The sequence below is a fragment of the Ceratotherium simum genome, chromosome 7 (assembly GCF_057802395.1).
Source record: "Ceratotherium simum simum isolate JZ-2026a chromosome 7, ASM5780239v1, whole genome shotgun sequence".
Lineage (NCBI taxonomy): Eukaryota > Metazoa > Chordata > Mammalia > Perissodactyla > Rhinocerotidae > Ceratotherium > Ceratotherium simum.
This window is the reverse complement of record NC_141906.1, coordinates 75,310,093-75,331,750: the sequence shown is the minus strand read 5'-3', so window position 1 is coordinate 75,331,750 and position 21,658 is coordinate 75,310,093. Positions and strand designations below refer to the sequence as shown.

Sequence of the window (21,658 nt, the reverse complement as noted above, 5' to 3'; positions counted from 1 at the left end):
CCAGCTACTCCATCCCTTTACCCTCTACTAAAAGCAGAAGCAGTTGTATGTCACATGTGGCTCATGCAACAAAAGACAGAATTATTTACAGTCATGCACTGCATAATGACATGTCAGTCAATGATGGACTGCATATACCATTGTGGTCCCATAATATTAGTACCATACAGCATAGGTATCTAGTCAGCTTTACCATCTAGGTTTGTGTAAGTTCACTGTATGATGTTCACACAACAATAAAATTGCCTAATGACATATTTCTTAGAAAATATCCCTGTAATTAAGTGACGCATGACGGTAAATGTTGAGGGTTGTGCCGCATGCCGCAGTACGTTCAGACCCTATGGAGCAAAGAAGAACTTATTTAATTTCTGTCAGTCTGAGTCCCCTTCTCACAAATGAGAGGTTGTAAGAACAGAGCTGTGTTCTCTATTAATGGAATTTTCTTCTGTTTTCACAGATTTCCAAATTTGAGAATGCTGGCTAGAAATGACTCATTAGTGACTGAATTTATTCTTGCTGGATTAACAGACCGTCCAGAGCTCCAGAAACCCCTCTTTTACCTGTTTCTAATGATCTACATTGTCACCATGGTGGGCAACCTTGGCTTGATCACACTTATTGGTCTAAATTCTCACCTCCACAACCCCATGTACTATTTCTTCTTCAACCTATCTTTCATTGATCTCTGTTACTCTTCTGTTTTCACTCCCAAGATGCTGATGAACTTTATATCGAAGAGGAATATCATCCCCTATGTTGAGTGCATGACTCAGCTGTTTTTCTTTCTCTTTTTTGTCATCTCTGAGTGCTATATGTTGACCTCAATGGCCTATGATCGGTATGTGGCCATCTGTAATCCATTGATGTATAAGGTCACCATGTCCCATCAGGTGTGTTTTGTGCTAACTTTTGCTGCATATTTGATGGGATTTGCTGGAGCCACTGCCCACACAGGGTGCATGCTTAGACTAACTTTCTGCGATGTTAATATCATCAACCATTACTTGTGCGACATCCTCCCACTCCTCCAACTCTCTTGCACCAGCACCTATGTCAATGAGATAGTAGTTCTCATTGTTGTGGGAATTAATATCACAATACCCAGTTTTACCATCTTAATTTCTTACATCTTTATCATCACTAACATTGTTCATATCAAATCTGCTCAAGGGAGATCGAAAGCCTGCAGTACCTGTAGCTCCCACATCATTGCTCTATCTCTTTTCTTTGGGTCAGCAGCATTCATGTATCTTACATATTCGTCTCCTGGATCTATGGACCTGGGAAAAATTTATTCTGTTTTTTATACTAACGTGGTACCCATGGTCAATCCTTTGATCTACAGTTTGAGGAACAAGGATATAAAAGTTACACTGAGGAAAATCCTGTTTAAAATCCAGAGGAGAAACTTATTCTAATTCAAAGCAGCAATGATGTAAAGAAATTCAATTTTTCATTTAATTTTATTGGTGTTTTTATTGATGTTTTTCAAGAGCATGGTTTTTATAGCCATTTTGCTTCTTCAGATTGTGTTATATGTGGTGTGATAGACTTGTGTTATTATTTACATTATAGCTGATCTGCCCTCATTTTTTGCCTGAGTATCTCTTGCACCTCATACCAGTTTACTAAGTAACTAATAACATGTTTATAAAATGAACAAATACACTGATCTTTTTTTCCCCTATGCTATCTTTTGGGTTATTCCTAATCTGGACAAATGAGGCTTCACAAGTCATAGAATGTTAAAATTACAGCTTACTCACCTAAACACAGAAGTGCCAAGTGCTATAGAAGCTTTCCCAATCTTATCAATATTATTGCTGGTATAGGGAACAGGATTCAATGAAATGTCTTCATTATAAACTGTGTATTTAGCTTAAAGTATAATCAGATCCCTCTGATCTTTTCCTTTTGTTCTATTTTTCTTACCAACTTTCTTTTTATATTCTGTCCTTTATTGTTCCCTTTGAGAACGGCAAAATCTGTACCACATACCACCTGGTTTTGAAAGCGTTTATCAGCCCAGATCATTTAATATTGAAGAGAACACATATAACACCACCTTTTATTGCCAAAGATAGTATTAACAGAGTATGATTAAAGGTATTATATATATATGTATATTTGGATCTCAATAAAGTGGGGTAACTGGCTTATTATAAAATTTGCATTCCTTTTATCTAAAATGACATCAAATATTTTGAAAAAGAGCATGAAGTTCTTACTGTAGAACTTTGTTATTTATCTCTTAAAGGAAAATACTGCACAGTAAGTTGCAAGAAACATGTTACACATTGTTTTACTTATCTAATAAGATTTACCATGTAAAAAGGTGTATATTAATGATAATAAACTATATTCCTAACAACATTTTGTGACTAAGACCTGTGTCTTAGTCCATTTGAGCTGCTATAACAAAATATCACAGACTCAGTGGCTTACAAACAACAGAAATTTATTTCTCACAGTTCTGGAGACTGGAAGTCCAAGATCAAGGTGCCAGCATAAATGGGTGAGGGCCCTCTTCTGGGTCGTGCACTTCTCATTATAGCCTCACATGGAGGAACGGGTCAGTAATCTCTGTGGAGCCTCTTTTATAAGGCAGTAATCCCATTCATGAAGGTTCCATCTTTATAACTTAAACACATCCTAAATGGCCCACTTCCCAACATCATCACTTTTTGCAGTGAAGATTTCATAGCACCGTGTCTCACCAATAAGATAATAAACATATTTAAAGTAGATGCTGTTTCTTATAATTTCCCTATTTCTCCAATGCTTTTCCCATTTGCATATTTAGAATGTCAGATATATTTTGAAGGCGAGAAATACTTGTTGAATTGTGTTATCTTGTTTAAATGACCACAATAATAAATAAATAAAGCAGAAAGAACTTTGGGGTATGATTTATTTTTGGGGGGTGGATTTGGCAGCAATGGATGTACTGTTTAGCTCCTTTTCAAGAGAGCCAGCTATGAGGAGCTTCATTGATAAAAGTCCACAGCTAATACTCCTTTGGATCCACCATAGTGTTCAGGCAGAGTCCACTCTTACTCTGAGATGTCCCAGCCATGTTTACCATGGTGAGGAATACAGGAACTGTTTAATTTCTTTCTTTTTTTTTTTTTTTTGTGAGGAAGATCAGCCCTGTGCTAACATCTGCCAATGCTCCTCTTTTTTTGCTGAGGAAGACTGGCCCTGGGCTAACATCTGTGCCTCATCTTCCTCCACTTTAAATGGGATGCCGCCACAGCATGGCTCGCCAAGCGGTGCATCGGTGCACACCTGGGATCCGAACCAGCGAACCCCTGGCCGCCGCAGTGGAACGCACGCACTTAACGGCTTGCGCCACGGGGCCGGCCCCAGGAACTGCCTAATTTCTGTGTAACATGGGTCTTCTTTGATAGGCAATCTTTATTAAAGACTTCTTATCATCCTGACTGAGATTTTTTAGAACTGCACTGTGATCTGAGATTTTCATATCCAATCCTTCCTTCTCTCTCTTTTTTTTTTTGCTGAGAAAGATTGGCCCTGGGCTAACATTCACGCCCGTCTTCCTCTACTTTATATGGGATGCCGCAACAGCATGGCTCGACAAGCAGTGCGCCGGTGCACGCCTGGGGTCCAAACCTGCGAAATCCGGGCAGCTGAAGTGGAGTGTGCACACTTAACCGCGGCATCACCAGGCTGGCCCCTTCTCTTCTTTTCTTAGGTGTCAGACTTTCATCCTAATCTGAAGGCCTTTGTCACTGATTCCCACTCGCTCCTATTTTATTCTTCACAGACATTTACCAAATAAACTTCTTGCAGGTCTAATCATTTCTTGGGGTCTGTTTCTTAAGGAACTCTAAATGACACAGAGGACTTCCATAACTGATTTTAAGACTAAATGTAAGGCTCTTATAATCAAGACAGATTGGCTTTTTAATAAAATAAGACAAATAAATCAAGAACACAATGGCAGATTGAGAAACAGATCCTCACTTATACAGTCAATTGCTTTTTAACCAAGCAACAAAGTAATTCCATAGGGAAAGAAAAATCTTTTAAGCCATTAATACTGGAAATAGTAACTATTCATGAGAAAACAATTAAACTTGATCTCTACCTCACACCATATACAAAAATTAGTTTTAAGTGGATAAAACCATATACAGAAAGTTTAAACATAAATATTCTAGAAGAAACATAGGAAAGTAAGTTGGTGTAGGCATAGATTTCTTAGACATATTCTAGAAAGCTCTAAACTCTAAAGAAGAAAAAGGATGAAATAAACTTCATTAAAATTAGAACATCTATTTAACAAAAAAAATTTCATTGACAAGCCACAGACTGAAAGAATTTTTGCAATACATTTCTCTGATAAAGGTATCAAGAATATATAATAATTTAAAAATTAAAAGATATCTCAATGATAAAGAGACCATTTCGTAAATGGGCAAATGATTTGAAAGACACATTCCAAAAGAAGATGTGCAAACATCCAATATGTGAATGAAAATGTGCTTAACATGCTGTATCTCTTAGATGTATAGTCAGTAGGTGGACAACATTCTCTTAACAGCTCTACCATCCTGTCTCATTTTATTACCTGGGCTGAGCTCCTTGAGTTGCTCAAGAACTTTTCAGGTCCTTTTCTTGGTCTCCTTCCACGTTGGACCCTGCACCCTCTGGGTGGAGCCTCTAGTTCAGAGGTCCATACCGGCTGTCGGGCACCTCCAAACCCTCCAATAATCCAAACACCAATCCTATAGAGCTTCTCCTCTTAGATTCTAGAATCTGAGTATTACTTCTTCCTCTTTCTATTTGTTCTACCAGTCCTGGGAGTAGTAGCTATTTTCTGCAATTTATTAGTTTTTATATTTTTAAGTGACAACATTTTGCATTTTCCCTCTTGCAATATTTGTAGAACCAATTCTCTTTTGATTAGACCTTATATGATACAGGAAACACATTTTAATAGACTGACTTGACCACCTCACAAGACATAATCCTGTTAGCACATGCCAAACCCTGATGATAGTGATTAGTCGGAAATAGTCATTTGACTATAATCTTTTTACCAAAATTATTTGTAACAATTTTATTTTTTCTTCCTGAAGTTACTGAACTCATAAGATTACATCTAGGGATTCTGATAGTTCTATTTGCACTACAAGAGAAGAGCCCCAGTGAGATTAACACCGAGTAGAACCAAACAGTACGAAAACTGTAAAGGGAGACACACTATCGTGAATGATTAGCCCTGTCTAGCCAAATAAGAAGCCATGTACATCCTCGACTTACCAGTTTCAGACACTTTTTTGGTGTAGCTTGGTTTATCTAGGCAAGTTTGACTTGGATTCCTGTCACTGAAAGTGAGTCAACTAAATTGGTAGAATCCTGAGTGTACCCTGTACAAAACTGTGTGATAGCACATGCCACACAATTTTGCATAGGGTAGTGATTAAATAAATCAATTTTGAACTCACAGATACCTAAGTATGAATTTTGCTCTGGAGATAGCTGTTTTGACCCTGTACCAACCAGTTATTCCCTCCCAGCTTTGAGTTTTTTATATATGAGACAAGGCCGTCAGATTTAGAGGGTGGTAGTAAGGGCAACCTGAGAGAAAGTGTCTAAAGAATTTAGCACTGTGATTGGCTAACCATAACTAATAGTGGTACAAATCTTAGTTTCTTTGGTTCTCTCTCTAATTATACTGAGAAATCATAAAGGCAAGGCCTATATCTCATTCTGTTTGTGTTCACTGTGTCTTTCAGTCTAAATGCTCAACAAATGTTCATTTCATGAATTGACTCAGTACAATCTCTAAAGCAAAGAGAGAATCTATTGATGGAGATTTTGACCTCATGCACCATCTACTCTGAATAGAACTACTGAAGACCTGGAGCTTTCACTGCCAGGCTCCAGGTTCCGTTTGAGTTAATGTGCCCCTTGGTGTCATCTTAGAAATAAATCAGAAGATGCTTAAGAATGGCAGACTTAATGTAGGCAACTTGTGTCTATTTCTTCCTGAAACTCACTAATATGACAGAAATTAAAAAATGGCACTGACTCACAAGGCCAAAAAAAAGAAGACCAAAAAATCACAGAGTCACATACAACCACAACATTTTGAAAGCTACAAAGTTGGTAAGTGAGCAGTATTTGATTTGGCATACTCATAATATCTGACATTATGACAGAACTGTGAAAACCAAGGAAATAAATGATTTACACCATATTATCTCTCATATACCTAGAATTTTGTGCCACCAGGTATCTTTGGGGGAAATTATGAAGGTGTAGACAGAACAAATGGAATGTTTCAAGTCAGTTTAAGAAATAATAGGATCTTCAGATCCCCTCTACATCTCCATGCAGCCAGATGACTGCCTTCATTATCACCCAGTAAAAGACTAGAGATTTATTCATTAAACAAAGTAAAACAGTCTCTAAATTAGGAGACTATATGCACATTTGAGGGAGAGTTTAACATACCGAAAACAGGCCAAGAAAGTCGAAATTTCACCTAATGAATGTTGACATCATTAGCCTTCTTTCTCCTCTCAGCTCAGAGAATATTGAAAGCTAGGATTATGTACATAAGGAATATTGGAAGACTATTTTCAGGGTAACCGACTCAGCACATGACCAAAGACTTATTGGTATTACCACTGAGTTCCCTCATTGAAATGAGACATTATACAATGAAGCCCACAGTTGGCAAGCACTAAGCCCTCACATGGAGATGCTAGTTAGGTTTTTAGAACCTCACTCCTAAATGCTGGAAAAGAAACCTGAGACATTCAAAGAGAACCTCTAGTACAAAATATGCAACATGAAGAAAGAGAAATAATTTGAAGGAAAGGGACAATTCAACAGAAGAAAACTTCAGAAAATATTGTAAGGGAACAAAATATACCCTTGAACACTAGAAATGAAAGCAAATATAAATACATAAATAAATAAATAAAAGTCCTGGAAGAAAAGTTGAAATTACCCCCTAGAGAGTAGAGTAAAAGCATGGAAAATAGAAGAGACAATACAGCAAAAAAAACCAAAAAAACAAAAAAACAAAAAAACAAAAAAAAAGAAGAAATTCAGAATTTAAGACTCTGAACAACAAAATATCCAAAAAGAGAACAAAAAGTGCAGTGAGAATGACATAATAATTTATATAAGTAATATTTTTCCGGAACTGAAGGAATCGCGTTTCCTGAGTAGACTGAATTAACGCTTACCTTACTGTATAATCAGACACATATCAAGACACAATATTCTGAATGTTCAAAACAGTGAAAACAAATATAAGATCTTAGAAAGCTTCCATAATGGAGAGAAAGTAGCCAGTTTTAGTAAAAAACCTCAATAATCAGAGAGGTAATGAACTTCTTAATATTGGATCAATGCGATCAAAGTTTTGACGGAAAATCACTTCTAAATTAGTTGTTTATTTCCAAGTAAAAGGCCAATAAATAGGAAAGTACAATAAATGTCATTTCAGACATGCAAGGTCAGTAAAATTGGCACTCCATGAATCTTTTTCAAGAAACCAACAGAGTATGTCTTGTACCAAAATAAATAAGAAAACTGAGAACTAAGGGGCTACGTGATCCAGGAAATAGAGGATCCAGCACACGATAGAGTTAAAAGGAATCCCTGCTATAGCACTAAAGAAAGATCTCAAGATTTCAGATTTTCTTTACAGCTGGAAGACAATCTATCAAGATAGGAGTGGGTCAAAAAATCTAGAAAGACTTCTTTAAGAAGATGAAATTGAATACCAGTGACTGAATATGCTGAGAAGAGATTTACAAAAACTGGAGAAGAAGTTGGGGAGGAATCAGGAAAAATCTATGGAATAATAAGAAAAGAAAACAAACGAAAACCATTATGGAAACAAAATATCATAATATATGATAGATTAGCTGTGAATAGTGCTTAAAGTAACGTTAGTAATGTAACACAGGAATATTGACCTAACCTAATTTATGATTATAATCATATTTGTAGAAATTAGGAATGGGGATCAGGTAGAGAAAGGGGTGTGTGTGTGTGTATGTGTGTGTGCAGTGATGGTGGAGGTGTGTGAAAAAGATTCAAATTCTCCTCTTCCGTAGGAGTCCAAGTCAGAAAACCGCCAGAGTAATCCAAATTTGAAATGAAGAGAGAATGCAGAAGCTGTATAAATGAGAGGAAAGGTCTTTCAAGGAGGTGTATTCTCTGGGAATTGGAAAATAGATGAAGATGGTGAGTGAGAAGAAGGTGCTTAAGTTTAGTTGACGGATTAGTGCCCTGGAGGGTGGTGAAGATAACTTTGGGAATGATGACCTGGAGGAGCAGCACTGGGAATCATAAAAAAATACTGAATACAGCTTGGAGCTCTTTGAGCTTGAGGCACATTATTAGACATAGAGTAGAATTGTCTGAGAGGCAGTTCTGGCAGAAGTCCAGGCTATATACAAAGATTAATAATTCTCAAACATGGGTGATTTTGCCACACAGGGGACATATGACAATGTCTGGAGAACATTTTGATTGTCACAACTGGTGAGGGGGGGCTACTACCAGCATCTAATGAGTATATGCCAGGGATGCTCTGTATCCTATGATACACAGGACAGCCCCACAACAATAAATTATCTAGTCCAAAATTTCAATAGTGACAAGGTTGAGAAACCATGATATAATGAATATGGATTAGGAGCAGGGGCAGGGGTACCAATACTTCTCATGCTCTTTTTATGTGTCAGGCATGTTTATGTGACAACTCATTTACTCCCCAAAACAACCCTATGAGATAGCTCTTTTACTAGTTCCATTTTATAGACATACATAGGTATAAGTAGATAAAAGTATACATATACAAGGGTCAGAGAAGTTATATCATTGTCTACAGTCTCACAGTTAAGGAGTTTAAAGCACAGATTTAAACTCAGTCTGACCTGACGAGCCCACTCCCACTCTCTGAACCACTTTGCTACATCTCTTTATGGAGGTGAAATCACAAGCATAGACAGTGCTAAAAGCTATGATTTAGTATTTTACTAATGCAATGTCAGAGGCTCTAAGAAAGTGCTAGAAATGGCAAGGACCATGCCCCAGACCTTCCTCTTTTAAAACTATGCATAGACTCTAGGAGATGATGAAGAAAGTGACAAAAGGGAACACTCATTCCTTTGCAGTGGGTATTAGGAATTCCTGTTGTGAAATTATAAACTGAGTAGAACATTGTGTCTCAAAGGACCCAATGTTGGGTCTGTGACACAGGATGTAAACATAGGCTCAGTAACTTCTACCCGCAGTGGGCTCAGTTAACTTGGAAGGAAATCATGAAGAAGAGAATAATTTTCTGGCCTTCTAATCAATTTTCCCAGAACTACCGAGCATAGAATAGATTCTCACTAGAGTCAACTGATTGTTGTCGAGCTCATTTAAGGTTGTTTTCCTCCGTGCAAGTGAAGACGACTTTCTGGGCAAATTCTCTAATAGAAATTGTGGACTCCTCCTCAGATTACGCCTCCTTCATCATCTTTGACCTCCTCAGAACAATAGGGTTGAAGGACCTTTAAGATCCAGCAGCAGTGACACCTCAAGAAAAAGGAAGTTGAGGGTTGAATCACCTTTGTTGTGATAATTTCCTTTCCAATCTCAAACTGCATAAATCAAGTGTTCTGGGAAAGACCATCTATTTACTGCTCTTTTCAGCCTTGATCCTCAATGTAGACTGGGAAGAAGGGAGAAAATGATGTGCAAAGACATTGGGGGTCTACTAGATTTCTTTCTAGACAGAGAAACAATGTGAGTGCGGGTAAAGGAGGAAATGAAGATCATCAGGAATAATCATAGAAAGTCTTGCTCTTTAGATGCTTTGCTGTTTGTCTTCAGACAACCCTGAGCCTGTAAATCAGCTGATCCAGCTCTCCCTCTGGAGACATAGAGTGAAAGTCCATTGTAAATGTCATCTTCTACCCCAGTTCCTGCAGATCATACCTGTGAATTGAATGGCTATAGAAAATGACTCCTCTGTGACGGAGTTTATCCTTATGGGATTAACAGACCAACCTGAAGTCCAACCGCTTCTGTTTTTTCTGTGTTTGGTGAACTACATGGTCACTGTTGTGGACAATTTGACCTTAATTAATCTAACTGTCCTGAATTCACACCTTCACACCCCTATGTACTTTTCCCTCTTCAATCTGTCATTTATTGATCTCTGTTATTCATTTGTTTTTACCTTCAAAATATTATTGAGTTTTATTTCAGAGAGGAACATCATCTCCTTCACAGGATGCATGACTCAGCTATTTTTCTTCTGCTTTTCTGTCAACTCTGAGTGCTAGGCATTGACAGCCAAGGCCTATGATCGCTATGTGGCCATCTGTAAGCCCCTGCTGTACACGGTTACCGTGTCCTCTCAGATCTGTTCTCTGCTGATGTCTGGTTCGTATGTGATGGGTTTTGCTGGTGCCATGGTCCACACAGGGTGTATGATCTTTTGTGATTCTGACGTGTGTGACATCTTCCTCCTCCTCCAGCTCTCCTGCAGCAACACCTACGCCAATGAATTTGTCTTTTCGGTTACTGTGTGCACAGTTGTCATAGTATCTAGCCTCATTATCTATATTTCCTATGCTTTGATTCTTTTCAATATCCTTCACATCTCATCAGCTAAAGGTTGGTCCAAAGTCTTCAGCGTCCGTGGCTCCCACATAATGACGGTTGGTCTATTCTTGGATTTGGGCTGCTCATTCATGTCAAGCCATCATCTGCTGGGTCTGTGGGAGAGGGGAAATTTTTCTCAGTATTTTACACCAATGTGGTACCCATGCTGAACCCTCTTATTTACAGCCTCAGGAACAAGGATGTGAAACTTGCTCTGAAGAAAACCCTGAAAAGAATTACAAACTGAGCACAACTATCTGTCCCTCCTTTTCTCTGTTTTTCTCCGGTTCTAGCTCCACCTCAACCTCTTCCTCCGGTTCTTTTTTTATTCTCTTCATTTGTTTTTCTAAAGTCTTCTTGGCAGGATTTCCACTGTAAAGTATTTTCTTCTCATGCCATGTAGTGTAAACATATGGGCCTAGTCTTGGACTCAAGGGTTATCTTCAGTGCCAAGGTTCACCCGCTACCAGTTGCATACAATGGGCTGACAACCTTTCCCATCTAAGGATAACACTGTTTTTTCTTGTGTGTCTTTCCCATCCAAGGTAAACCATGGAGTGGTATGTTTCTGACCAGTTCATTTCTTTCTTCTTTCTCTGAAATAATTACATAGAGCCTTGCTAGTTTCAAGCGTCTTAGTACTTATAATTGCAATCAAACAGAGAAGGAATGACAAAAATTGTGGACATGGTAAAGCTGTAAAAATTTCCAGAATTTTCCAGGTTTTTTTAGTAATGGTTCTTGTTTTGGAATTTCAATCACACATATATAAAGGAATTGAATCCCTTGTTGAACCAAGGTTTTTTCTTTTATTCTTGAGGATGCTTGAGAATGAATGAGCCACACTGCTCTTCCCACCTATTTCAATCCCCACCAGTAATGAATGCCTCTATTTACTGCATTGATCAACTCATATTTTGTCATAAATAGAATTGAGGGGCCGGCCTGGTGGTATAGTGGTTAGGTGCATACCCTCCACTGCGGCGGCCCAGGGTTTGCAGTTTCGGATCCCGGGTGCGCACTGAAGCATCGTTTGTCAAGCTATGCTATATGTCCCATATGAAGTAGAGGAAGATGGGCACGGATGTTAGCCCTGGGCCAATCTTCCTCAGCAAAACACAAGAATTGGCATTGGATGTTAGCTCAGGCTGGTCTTCCTCCCAAAAAAAATAAAAGAATTGAAACTGTCACCAACTTATCTATGTATCTGTGGATTATGATTGTGATTAAAAATTACACAATGATATTCTTGGCTACAGAATAGAGTTCCATGGGTAGTATCAAGATTCTTTGTTTTCCTAAATGTGTAACAGGGGTTCCACTTTGCAAAGGAAGATTTGTTTCCTGCTTTCAAAAAACAAACAAAAATATATGGCAGAAACCTTGTTCTATTGGAATTTATTCTTTTAATGTATAAATTTATCTCCTTCCTTTTGTCTCTTAAAAGAATAATTAGACCTGTGGTCCACACTGTGTCACATTTTTTACAAATCCTATTAAAAAATGTCTCTTTATCCTGTTCTTTAGATGAGGAAATAGTTATGTGACTTGCTCAACGTCACACAGCTGATGATGCAGAGCCCAGTTTGTGAACCCACTGTTCATCCCACAAAGAAATGGAGGGAAAGGAATTATGAACGGACAGAGAAAAATTCTGAAGATTTGTTTCAGAATGAGCTTGGAAGTGGGAGTTTTCATGGGAATAATGTCCTCAGCCAAGATGCCTGTTGCAGAGAGATGGTCTACAAGGTTTGATGCCTAATTAGAAAAATGCACCTGCCCCTGAGAAGTTTGATTTTAAAGTGAGGTAAACAGTGTGAGTTACAAAGAAATGTTTTATCATGATCTTTTTAAAGTAGTGATCATTTCCTGAGATAGTGAGGGTGAGGAGTTTGGGGACAAGCCTCCCTGGTGAGGCATCACAATTTTCATGGTAGTAGTGCACCTTAACAAGCCTATTAGATATTATGCTAGCAGTTGGAAACAAAAAAACAAAAAAGTTCTTTATAAAAAAGTAGAAAACAGGACCCTATAAATTTATTTTATTTTGTTTGTTACACAGAAGATAAAATGTCCACTGTCCATTACTATTTTCAGTGAGTTTAGGGCAAGGTTTTCCTCACAGGACATATCCTGGAGGTTGTAGTCAATCACCTCTGTAATTGTTATGTGTATACAAAGATACCATGAGTTGTAAAGTTCTAAAACATCAGTTTATGAGAATAGCCTTATGAGATAACTATTCTAATTAAGAACTTTACTTAAATCTGATTAAAATTACTGCTAAGAGAGCCGATAATCAGGTAATTCTATTTATTATAATAATTATCTCATGGTCATAATTTTGTTTAAAACTTTTATTCCCCAAGTAGAATCTGAATGCCTAGTATCTGCGTCTATCCTTCATTTGTCTACATCCATTAAAGTGCCTGGTTAAACCGATAGCTTAAAACTCTTTGGTTCGAATTTTACTCTGAAGGACATGTTTTTAGAAGTTCACATGCTTTAATAAAGACATAGAATAAGATGTACAATATCCATATCTATAAATCCTTGGTACTTAACAAAAAAGCAAAATGTGAGTCACAGGCACAGCACATAACTTGTGGTCTGAGTACTGTTATGTGGGCACCAGCACTCCCTGATGGAGTATGAATCAGCAAATAGCCTGGGTCAGTTCTGGGAAGTCAGCAGTCTTATTTTACAGGTTGAATTTCTTGTGCTGTCCTGGCAAATCTAATTTATTTAACTTTTGAATTAAAACACATTATATAATATTTATAGATAAAATTGTTTAAATTCAACCCTAATTTTTTTATATTAATATAATTTAATTAATATAATAGGAAAATTCAATGTTTTAATAATTTCAGAATATGTAAACTTACTTTAAAACTATTGAGTGTTGAAAATTTTGTATATGTAGTTTGGTGAATTTCTTAAAGACATCGACATTGTCATATACAGTTTGCTTTGTTTAATAAGAGGGATATGTTCTGAGAAATATGTTAGGCAATTTCATCGTCGTGCGAACATAGTAGAGTGTACTTACACACTCCTATATGTTATAGCCTACCACACACCTAGACTACGTGGTACTAGCCCAAGGGACCACATTGTATATGTGGCCCATCATTGATTAAAACGTCATTATGCAGTGCGACTATACGTTTTTCTTATCTTCCTGTTATATTATAGTTACTCCATAAGCAATTTAGATTGGAAAAATTTTGTTTGACTTACATTCAACCGATATTAATGTATGTTAAAGGCATATAAAATCTTTTTTACATAAAAATTTAATTACATTAATTATAATTTGCTTTAAGTAGGTTAAATAACATTGACTTAAAATGGCAACGTTCCACTGTTTGACTCTCAGGAAAAACATGACATTAGAAATTTTGGAAACATTATTTTGGTGCTCATGGAATGGTGCTTGTGCATCAACTAAATTCATTCCATCACTAATGCTATTAGATCCTCGATTTGCCATAGCACCAAGGCTGACTCGTTAATGGAAAAATTTTCAATAATTTCATTCAAAGTTCTCATTCTTTCTCCTCCATGAATGAAAATTGGGACAGAGCTTTCTAACCACTGCATAGCAGACAGCATGGCAAATGGGTTACAGGTTAAGGTATTGAAGCTAGGCCAGCGAAATCTGTCCCTGTCCAGCTGGGGGTTCAGTCTGATTGCTCTGGCAGACTGTAGCTAGAAAGGGGCTCCTGGGAGGTCAAGAGTAGGGGAGGTTTGATGTGATCACACTCCCGTGTCTTTGGCAAGCAGCCAAAAAAATGAGACAAAATGGCACTCGCTGCTCCATTTAAGAAGCCCAACCAAAGAGGCGCTCCACCACCTGGTCACCTGCTACAGCAGCCACATGCAGAGGGACAGTGCCCATCGTGGACAAGAGGCATATGGGCTGCTGGAAGAGTTTGTTTCAGGTGCCCAAGGGGCACAGTGATCACCCATAGGTGCTGCAGCCTGTGGTGATGGGGGCCAGAGAGGAATCCTGAATATGGTACAGGCAGAAGCCTGATCCCTGTCTCGTCATTTCAGATACTCTGTCCATTTCCAGCTGTGTATCCTCTTAGTACCACTTAAAACTAGTATGATTGCTGTAAGAATGCACAAGCTTCTGTAATAAGGGCTTCTTTGTTATTTTTGAAGGATTTTAAATGAAAGGGCAACTGGTTCTAAACTGGTTCAAAATTAAATTTGTCAATGAAAGCAAAAAACTCTTACATTATTTGAATGATTTCAACTGTAAATTTTGGGATGGTTTTAAAAGAGATTTAAAACTCTATATTACTTATATTACATTCAATATTTTTTGTTGTGGTGATTGTAAAAAAATTATGGTTATAATTATTAAGAATTCTTGATTGATAATTGCTGTTTAATTCACAGAACCTGATAGGAAAAAAATATGTTCCAGAAGAAAACACACATTTTCATTATGGATTATGAAGATATTTTATTTGGAAATATTATCTAATAAATAAAATGATGACAATTCTGTTTTAATTAAGTGTATTTTGAGTTTTAAATAATTTACATTGATATGGTGTATACTGAAAATACTGATTTGTCTTATTCTATCACCAAACATAGTATGCATATTGAAAAGTTCATAGAACATTCATTTACAGTTTAATAAAGAATGAAAAAAGTCAGTGTAAGCTCTACCCATGTTATAAAATATTGCCAGAATATTTTATTCAGTATTTATAGATGTATTTTCTATCACGTGGGTTTTAGATCCCTAAACCTAGCCTAACAATAAGATATAAGTAAGTTGTTAAATAGCTTATTTAGTTACATTAGGGTAAATGGACTGGGTACATTCACTACACAGTTCAGCTTTTGGTTAATGTCTTCATAGCTGGAGAAATATTTGTATAAACAGACATATTTAGTGTTAAAAAAGTGAGGTACTACATATCATAGCTTAGTGATTTTCTACAAATTTCCTTCCATTAAATATTTGGTAGACTTACTTTAACATTACACAGAATCATGTCAATATATGCACAAAATATTTTGGAGAAAATATCTAGAGGAGATTAGATAGCTGTGGGAGTCTTTCCCTCTAAATTTTCCCATGCCCCTTAGATTTACCTCCCTTTGATTCATACCTGAATCATTGTGCTTGGCCATTCAGAATATACTATTACCTTTTTTTGACTGTCCAGGACCCTTCTTTGATTACTATTTTTCACTACACTATTTTTCACTATACAACAGCTTTTTCATGCTGGAATTTTCAAAAGGAAATGACTGGAGAAATAATAAAAAATAAAGATAAATATACACAACCTAAAATTTTCAGGTTACCAGAATTGAACAGTTTTCTCCAGCTTCTGAAGGGCTCATACAGCTTTGAAAGTACTTAGAAATATTCTTTTCTTCCTGGCTTTTCTCAACGTATCTTATTGTTTCTCCATCTCTCAATGCATGAGCTGGCTCCATCTTAATTTCCTAAATTTATTTAATTGATCGTATCTTATTGTTTTTCTATCTCTCAGTGCATGAGCTGGAACCGTTTTAATTGCCTAAAATTATTTCATTGATCTTCTCAGCTTTTCAATTTATTGACAAACTCCAATTATCCCTCTGTTCTTCACTAAACTTTTACTTTTTCTAAATTGTCCCCACCCACACACTTCTCATTTCTAATGTTCTTTGGTATTCTCTAGTTAGCCACTGATTTTGAAAGATAGTGACATGGGCTATTCTTGAGTCTTAGTGAATGAAGTGGCCCTTTATGTCTTTGGTAATCAGGTTTGCCAAATCTGAGACATTTGGTGGTGATACTTTTCAATTGTTTGCACTTGCCAGACAGAAACTGGAAGCCTTTGGATTGAACTTTCAGTGACCATCTTGTGACCATAAGCAGAAAACCTGGTTAGAATGAAACCTACATTGAGAGCAGGGCCAAGAAAAGGATCAAGAGACCAGGCTTTGGTCACATCATCTGGACTCTTGGGTCAGGCTTTACTTGAATCCAAGGAAATATTTGAGCTTTTTATTTAAATGAAGCAACAACTTTATATTATTGTTGAAGCTACTTTTCCCCTAAATGTCAGTTTTATTCATAGTGATTTGACTGGTTTTATAACCATAGCTATGACATGTACAGTGATGTGAATATATGCACTCATATCATGCAGCATCACTCAGCTTAAACTTACAAAATATCTTTTGGCTGGAAAAAGATGAAATTGCAAAAATTCTTATTCACAAAGGTTAAGCAATTGAAATGAGCAAATTTAAATTGTTAACCATAAAAACATAAATTGTAATTTTAAAGCTATAATTTTTTTGATACTTGAACACAAGGCTACTCAAGGACACTAGTCTAATAAACTCTTTATATTTCTTTCAAATTTATTGTTTTAATATAACTAACAGAAAACATCACCAATTCAGACTTTACCACCTCAGAATTTTTTAAAATGTTGACATGACATGCAAAGAAAAGCAATGCCATTATTCTGCTACTATGCTTTTCATATGCTACAAAGAATAGTTATGAAGAAAATAGTTATATTTTTCAATTTTTGCATGTTTATAAATGTTTATTACTTCTTAATTGGTGAAAGATATTTTTGGTAGGTATAGAAATCTAGACTGACAGTATTTTTCATTCAGTAATCGACAGTTGTTGCTCCACTGTCAACTGGCTTACTTTGTTTGACATAAAGTCTGTTGTCATTCTTGTCTCCATTCTTCTGTACGTAGTGTATCATTTTTTCCCCTCAAGACACATTTAAGATTTTCTCTTTATCACTGGCTTTAGTCAATTTGGTTATCATATACTTTGGAGAAGTATTCCTTATGTTTCTTCTGCTTGGAGTTCTTTAAAATTTGTAGGCTTATAATTTTCATCAAATTTTGGCCATTATTTATTCAAATATTTTTTATTAGCCTGGTTAATTTTTTAAAATTATTTTATTGAGGTCATATTGGGTTATAACATTGTATAAATTTCATGGTTACATTATTATTTTTCAGATGCTGTATAGACTGCATTGTGTTCACCACCAATAGTCTAGTTTTCACCAGTCATCATATGTATGTGCCCCTTTACCCCTTTGCCCCTCCCCCATCCCCTTCCCCTCTACTAACCACCAATCAATTCTCTTTATCTACATGTTTGTTTGCTTAACTTTCACATATGAGTGAAACCATATGGTATTTGTCTGTCTTTGTCTGTGTTACTTTGCTTAGCATAATACCCTCAATGTCCATCCGTGTTGTCACAAATGACACATTTTTTCTTTTATGGCTGAGTAATATTTCATTGTATATATATATACCACATCTTTATCCATTCATCCATCGATGGGCACTTGGGTTGCTTCCAAGTCTTGACTATTGTGAATAATGCTGGGATGAACATAGGAGTGCATATATCTTTTTGAATTAGTGTTTTCATGTTCTTTGCATAATTACCCAGAAATGGAATAGCTGGATCATATGGTATTTCTATTCTGAATATTTTGAGGAATCTCCATAGTGTTTTCCATAGTTGCTGAACCAGTTTACATTCCCATCATTTATGTATGAGGGTTCCCTTTTCTTTACATCCTCTCTAACACTTGTTATGTCTTATCTTGTTAATTATAGCCATTCTGATGGGTGTGAGGTGATACTGTAGTTTTGATTTGCACTTCCCTAATAATTAGTGATGTTGAACATCTTTTCATGTGCATCTTGGCCATCTGTATGTCTTCTTTGGAATTAAGTCTGTTCATATCCTTTGCCCATTTTTTTGATTCGGTGGTTTGTTTTTTGTTATTGAGTTTTGTTGAGTTCTTCCTATATTTTGGAAATTAACCCCTTGTAGGATATATGATTTGCAAATATTTTCTCTCAGTTGATGGGCTGTCTTTTCATTTTTGTTGATGGATTCCTTTGCTGTGAAGAAGGTTTTTAGTCAAATGGAGACATATTTGTTTATTTTATCTTGTGTTTCCCTTGCCTGAGGTAACATGGTAATCAAAAAGACTCCTAAGACCAATATAAAAGACTGTACTGCCTATGTTTTCTTCTAGGAGCTTTATGGTTTCAGTTCTTACATTTAAGCCTTTAATTCATTCTGAGTTAGTTTTTGTGTATGGTGTAAGATAATGGTCTATTTTCATTCTTTTGCATGTGGCTGTCCAGTTTTCCCACACCATTTATTGAGGAGACTTTCCTTTCTCGAGTGTATGCTCTTGGTTCCTTTGTCAAAGTTTGCTGTCCACAGATGTGTGGTTTTATTTCTGGGGTCTCAATTCTCTTCCATTGATCTGTGTGTCTGTTTTTCTGCCAGTACCATGCTGTTCTGATGTTCTGATTACTATAGCTTTGTAGTATAATATATATATACCTTTTTTGGTGAGCAAGATTGGTCCTGAGTTCACATCTGCTGCCAGTCTTCCTCTTTTTGCTGAGGAAGATTGGTCCTGAGCCAACATCTGTGTTCACCTTCCTCCATTTTTTCATATGTGGGATGCTGCCTCAGCATGGCTTGATGAGCAGTGTGCAGGTCCATGCCCGGGATCTGAATCTGTGATCCCCAGGCCCTGAAGTGTAGCACATGAACTCAACCACTACACCACCTGACCAGCTCCTGTAGTATATTTTGAATTCAGGGTGTATAATACCTCTACATTTGGTCTTTTTGTATCCTTAGATTACTTTAAGTAATACAGACATTTTAACCATGTTTATTCTTCCAATCCATAAACATGGAATATCTTTTCATTTCTTCAAGTTTTCTTTGATTTTTTTTCAATAATGTCTTACAGTTTTCAGTGTTCTTTCTTCAATTTATTCCTAGGTATTTTATTCTTTTTATTATCATTGTAAATGGGATTATATTTTTGATTTCTCTTTCTGCTAGTTTGTTATTATTGTGTAGAAATGCAACTGAGTTTTGTATGTTGATTTTGTATCCTGAAACTTTGCTGTATTTTTTGATTATTTCTAATGGTTTTTTGGTGGATCCCTTAGGGTTTTCTGTATATAGAATCATGCCATTCGCAAATAGTGACAGTTTTACTTCTTCCTTTCCAATTTGGATCCTTTTTCTGACCTAATTGCTCTGGCTAAAACTTCCAGTATTATGTTGAATAAGAGTGGTGAGTGTAAGCATTCTTGTCTTGCTCCTGTTCTCAAAGGAATAGCTTTCAGCTTTTCATTGCTGAGTATGATGTTGGCTATGGGTTTGTCATATATGGCCTTTACTATGTTGAGATTCTTTCCTTCAACATCCATTTTTTTGAGAGTTTTTACCATAAATGGATGTTGGATCTTGTCAAATGCTTTCTCTGCATCTATTGAGATGATCATGTGATTTTTATTCTTCATTTTATTAACGTAGTATATCACATTGATTGATTTGGGGATGTTGAATCATCCCTGCATCCCTGGAATAAATCTCACTTGATCATGTTGTATCACCCTTTTAATGTATTGTAGGATTTAGTTTGCTAATATTTTGTTGAGGATTTTTGCATCTGTGTTCATCAGTGACATTGGCCTGTAATTTTCCTTTTTCATGTTGTCCTTGTCTGGTTTTGGTACCAGGGTAATGTTAGCCTCATAAAATGAGTTAAGAAGTATACCATCCTCTTCAATTTTTTGGAAGAGTTTTAGAAGGATAGATATTAAATCTTCTTTGAATGTTTGGTAGCATTCACCAGAGAAGACATCTGGTCCTGGACTTTCATTTTTTGTGAAGTTTTTGATTACTGTTTCACTCTCTTTACTTGCGATTTGTCTGATTAAAATTCAGAGGAGAAGCATGTTCTAATTAGAAGCAGCAATAATATAAAGACTTCCAGTTTTTTATTTAATTTTAATTGATGTTTTTCAAGGTGAGATTTGTCCATAACCTTGTTTCTTTTATAGATGTGCTATGTATGGTTTAAGAGAACTGTCTTATTATTTCCCTTGTAGCTTTTTCTGTCTCGTTTTTTGCTTCCGTTATCTCCTTCACCTTGCATAAGTAAGAGCAAGTTTATAAAAGAGAGATGTTCACTTGATTTTTTAAATTATTTTTTCATACTCCTTGTGTCTCTTGGGCTATTCCTAATCTGGACAAATATGATGAGTTTCATAAGTACACAAAGTTAAAATTACAGCTTTCTGATCTAGACACAGAGGTGCCAAACACACAGAAGAATTTTCATTCTTAACGATATTGTTACTATACATATCGGCAGCAGGATTCAAAGAAATGTCTTCATTGCAAATTGTGTATACAACTTAAAGTAGGGTCAAATCCCCTTGATTTGTTCTTTTGTTCTATTTTTCTTCCCACTTTTCCTTTTATTTTTCTGACTTTTCTTGTTCCCTTTGGGAATGGAAAAATCTGTTCCACATGTCACCTTCTTTTGAGAGCTTCTGTCAGCCCAATGCATTTAATATTCAAAAGAATAACTCTACTGTTTATTCCCAAAAACCTTTTTTTTCCTCTCTAGATGCATTTAAGATTTTCTCTTTATCACTGGTTTTAATCAATTTTTTTGTCATGTACTTCAGAGAAGTATTCCTCGTGTTTCTCCTGCTTGGAGTTCCTCAAGATTCTTAGAACTGTAGGTTTATAATTTTCATCAAATTTGGCCATTATTTATTCACATATTTTTTATGATCCCAGTTCTTTTGGAATCCCCACTACACATATACATATTAGACCACTTGTAATTGTTTCACAGTTTACTAGTGTGTTTTTCATTTATTCTTATTCTTTATCTTTCTTTTTGTGCTTCTACGTTATACCTTCAAGTTCATTAATCATTTCTTCTGCAATGTCTACATTTTTTTTTTCCTGCTGAGGAAGATTTGCCATGAGATAACATCTGTTGTTAATCTTCTTTTTTTTTACTTGAGGAGGACTCACCATGAGCTAACATCTGTGCCAGTCTTCCTCTATTTTGTATGTGGGTCATTGCCACAGTGTGGCTGCCCACAAGTGATGTAAGTCCATGCCTGGGAACTGAAATCA

At 36.3% G+C, this 21,658-nt stretch overlaps 1 protein-coding gene and 1 pseudogene across 3 annotated transcripts in view; both read left to right on the top strand.

Moving 5' to 3' along the window:
- Window positions 1-13,455, top strand: part of LOC101389150 (olfactory receptor 8B3-like) — a 30,139-nt gene extending 16,684 nt beyond the window's left edge. The window contains exon 3 of one of the 3 annotated variants that reach the window (XR_015552750.1): window positions 12,184-13,455. Coding sequence is in view for 1 of the 3 variants with exons in the window: in XM_087433857.1 (XP_087289983.1) it covers window positions 461-1,421 (961 nt within the window). In the remaining 2 variants the exon portion in view is untranslated. Of the gene's footprint in view, window positions 1-460; window positions 3,498-3,530; window positions 4,365-12,183 lie in introns of those variants that run through there. The other 2 variants (XR_015552751.1, XM_087433857.1) reach the window with 2 other exon arrangements.
- On the top strand, window positions 9,044-11,540 carry LOC101388876 (olfactory receptor 8C8-like; annotated as a pseudogene).
- Window positions 13,456-21,658: the final 8,203 nt, after the last annotated feature.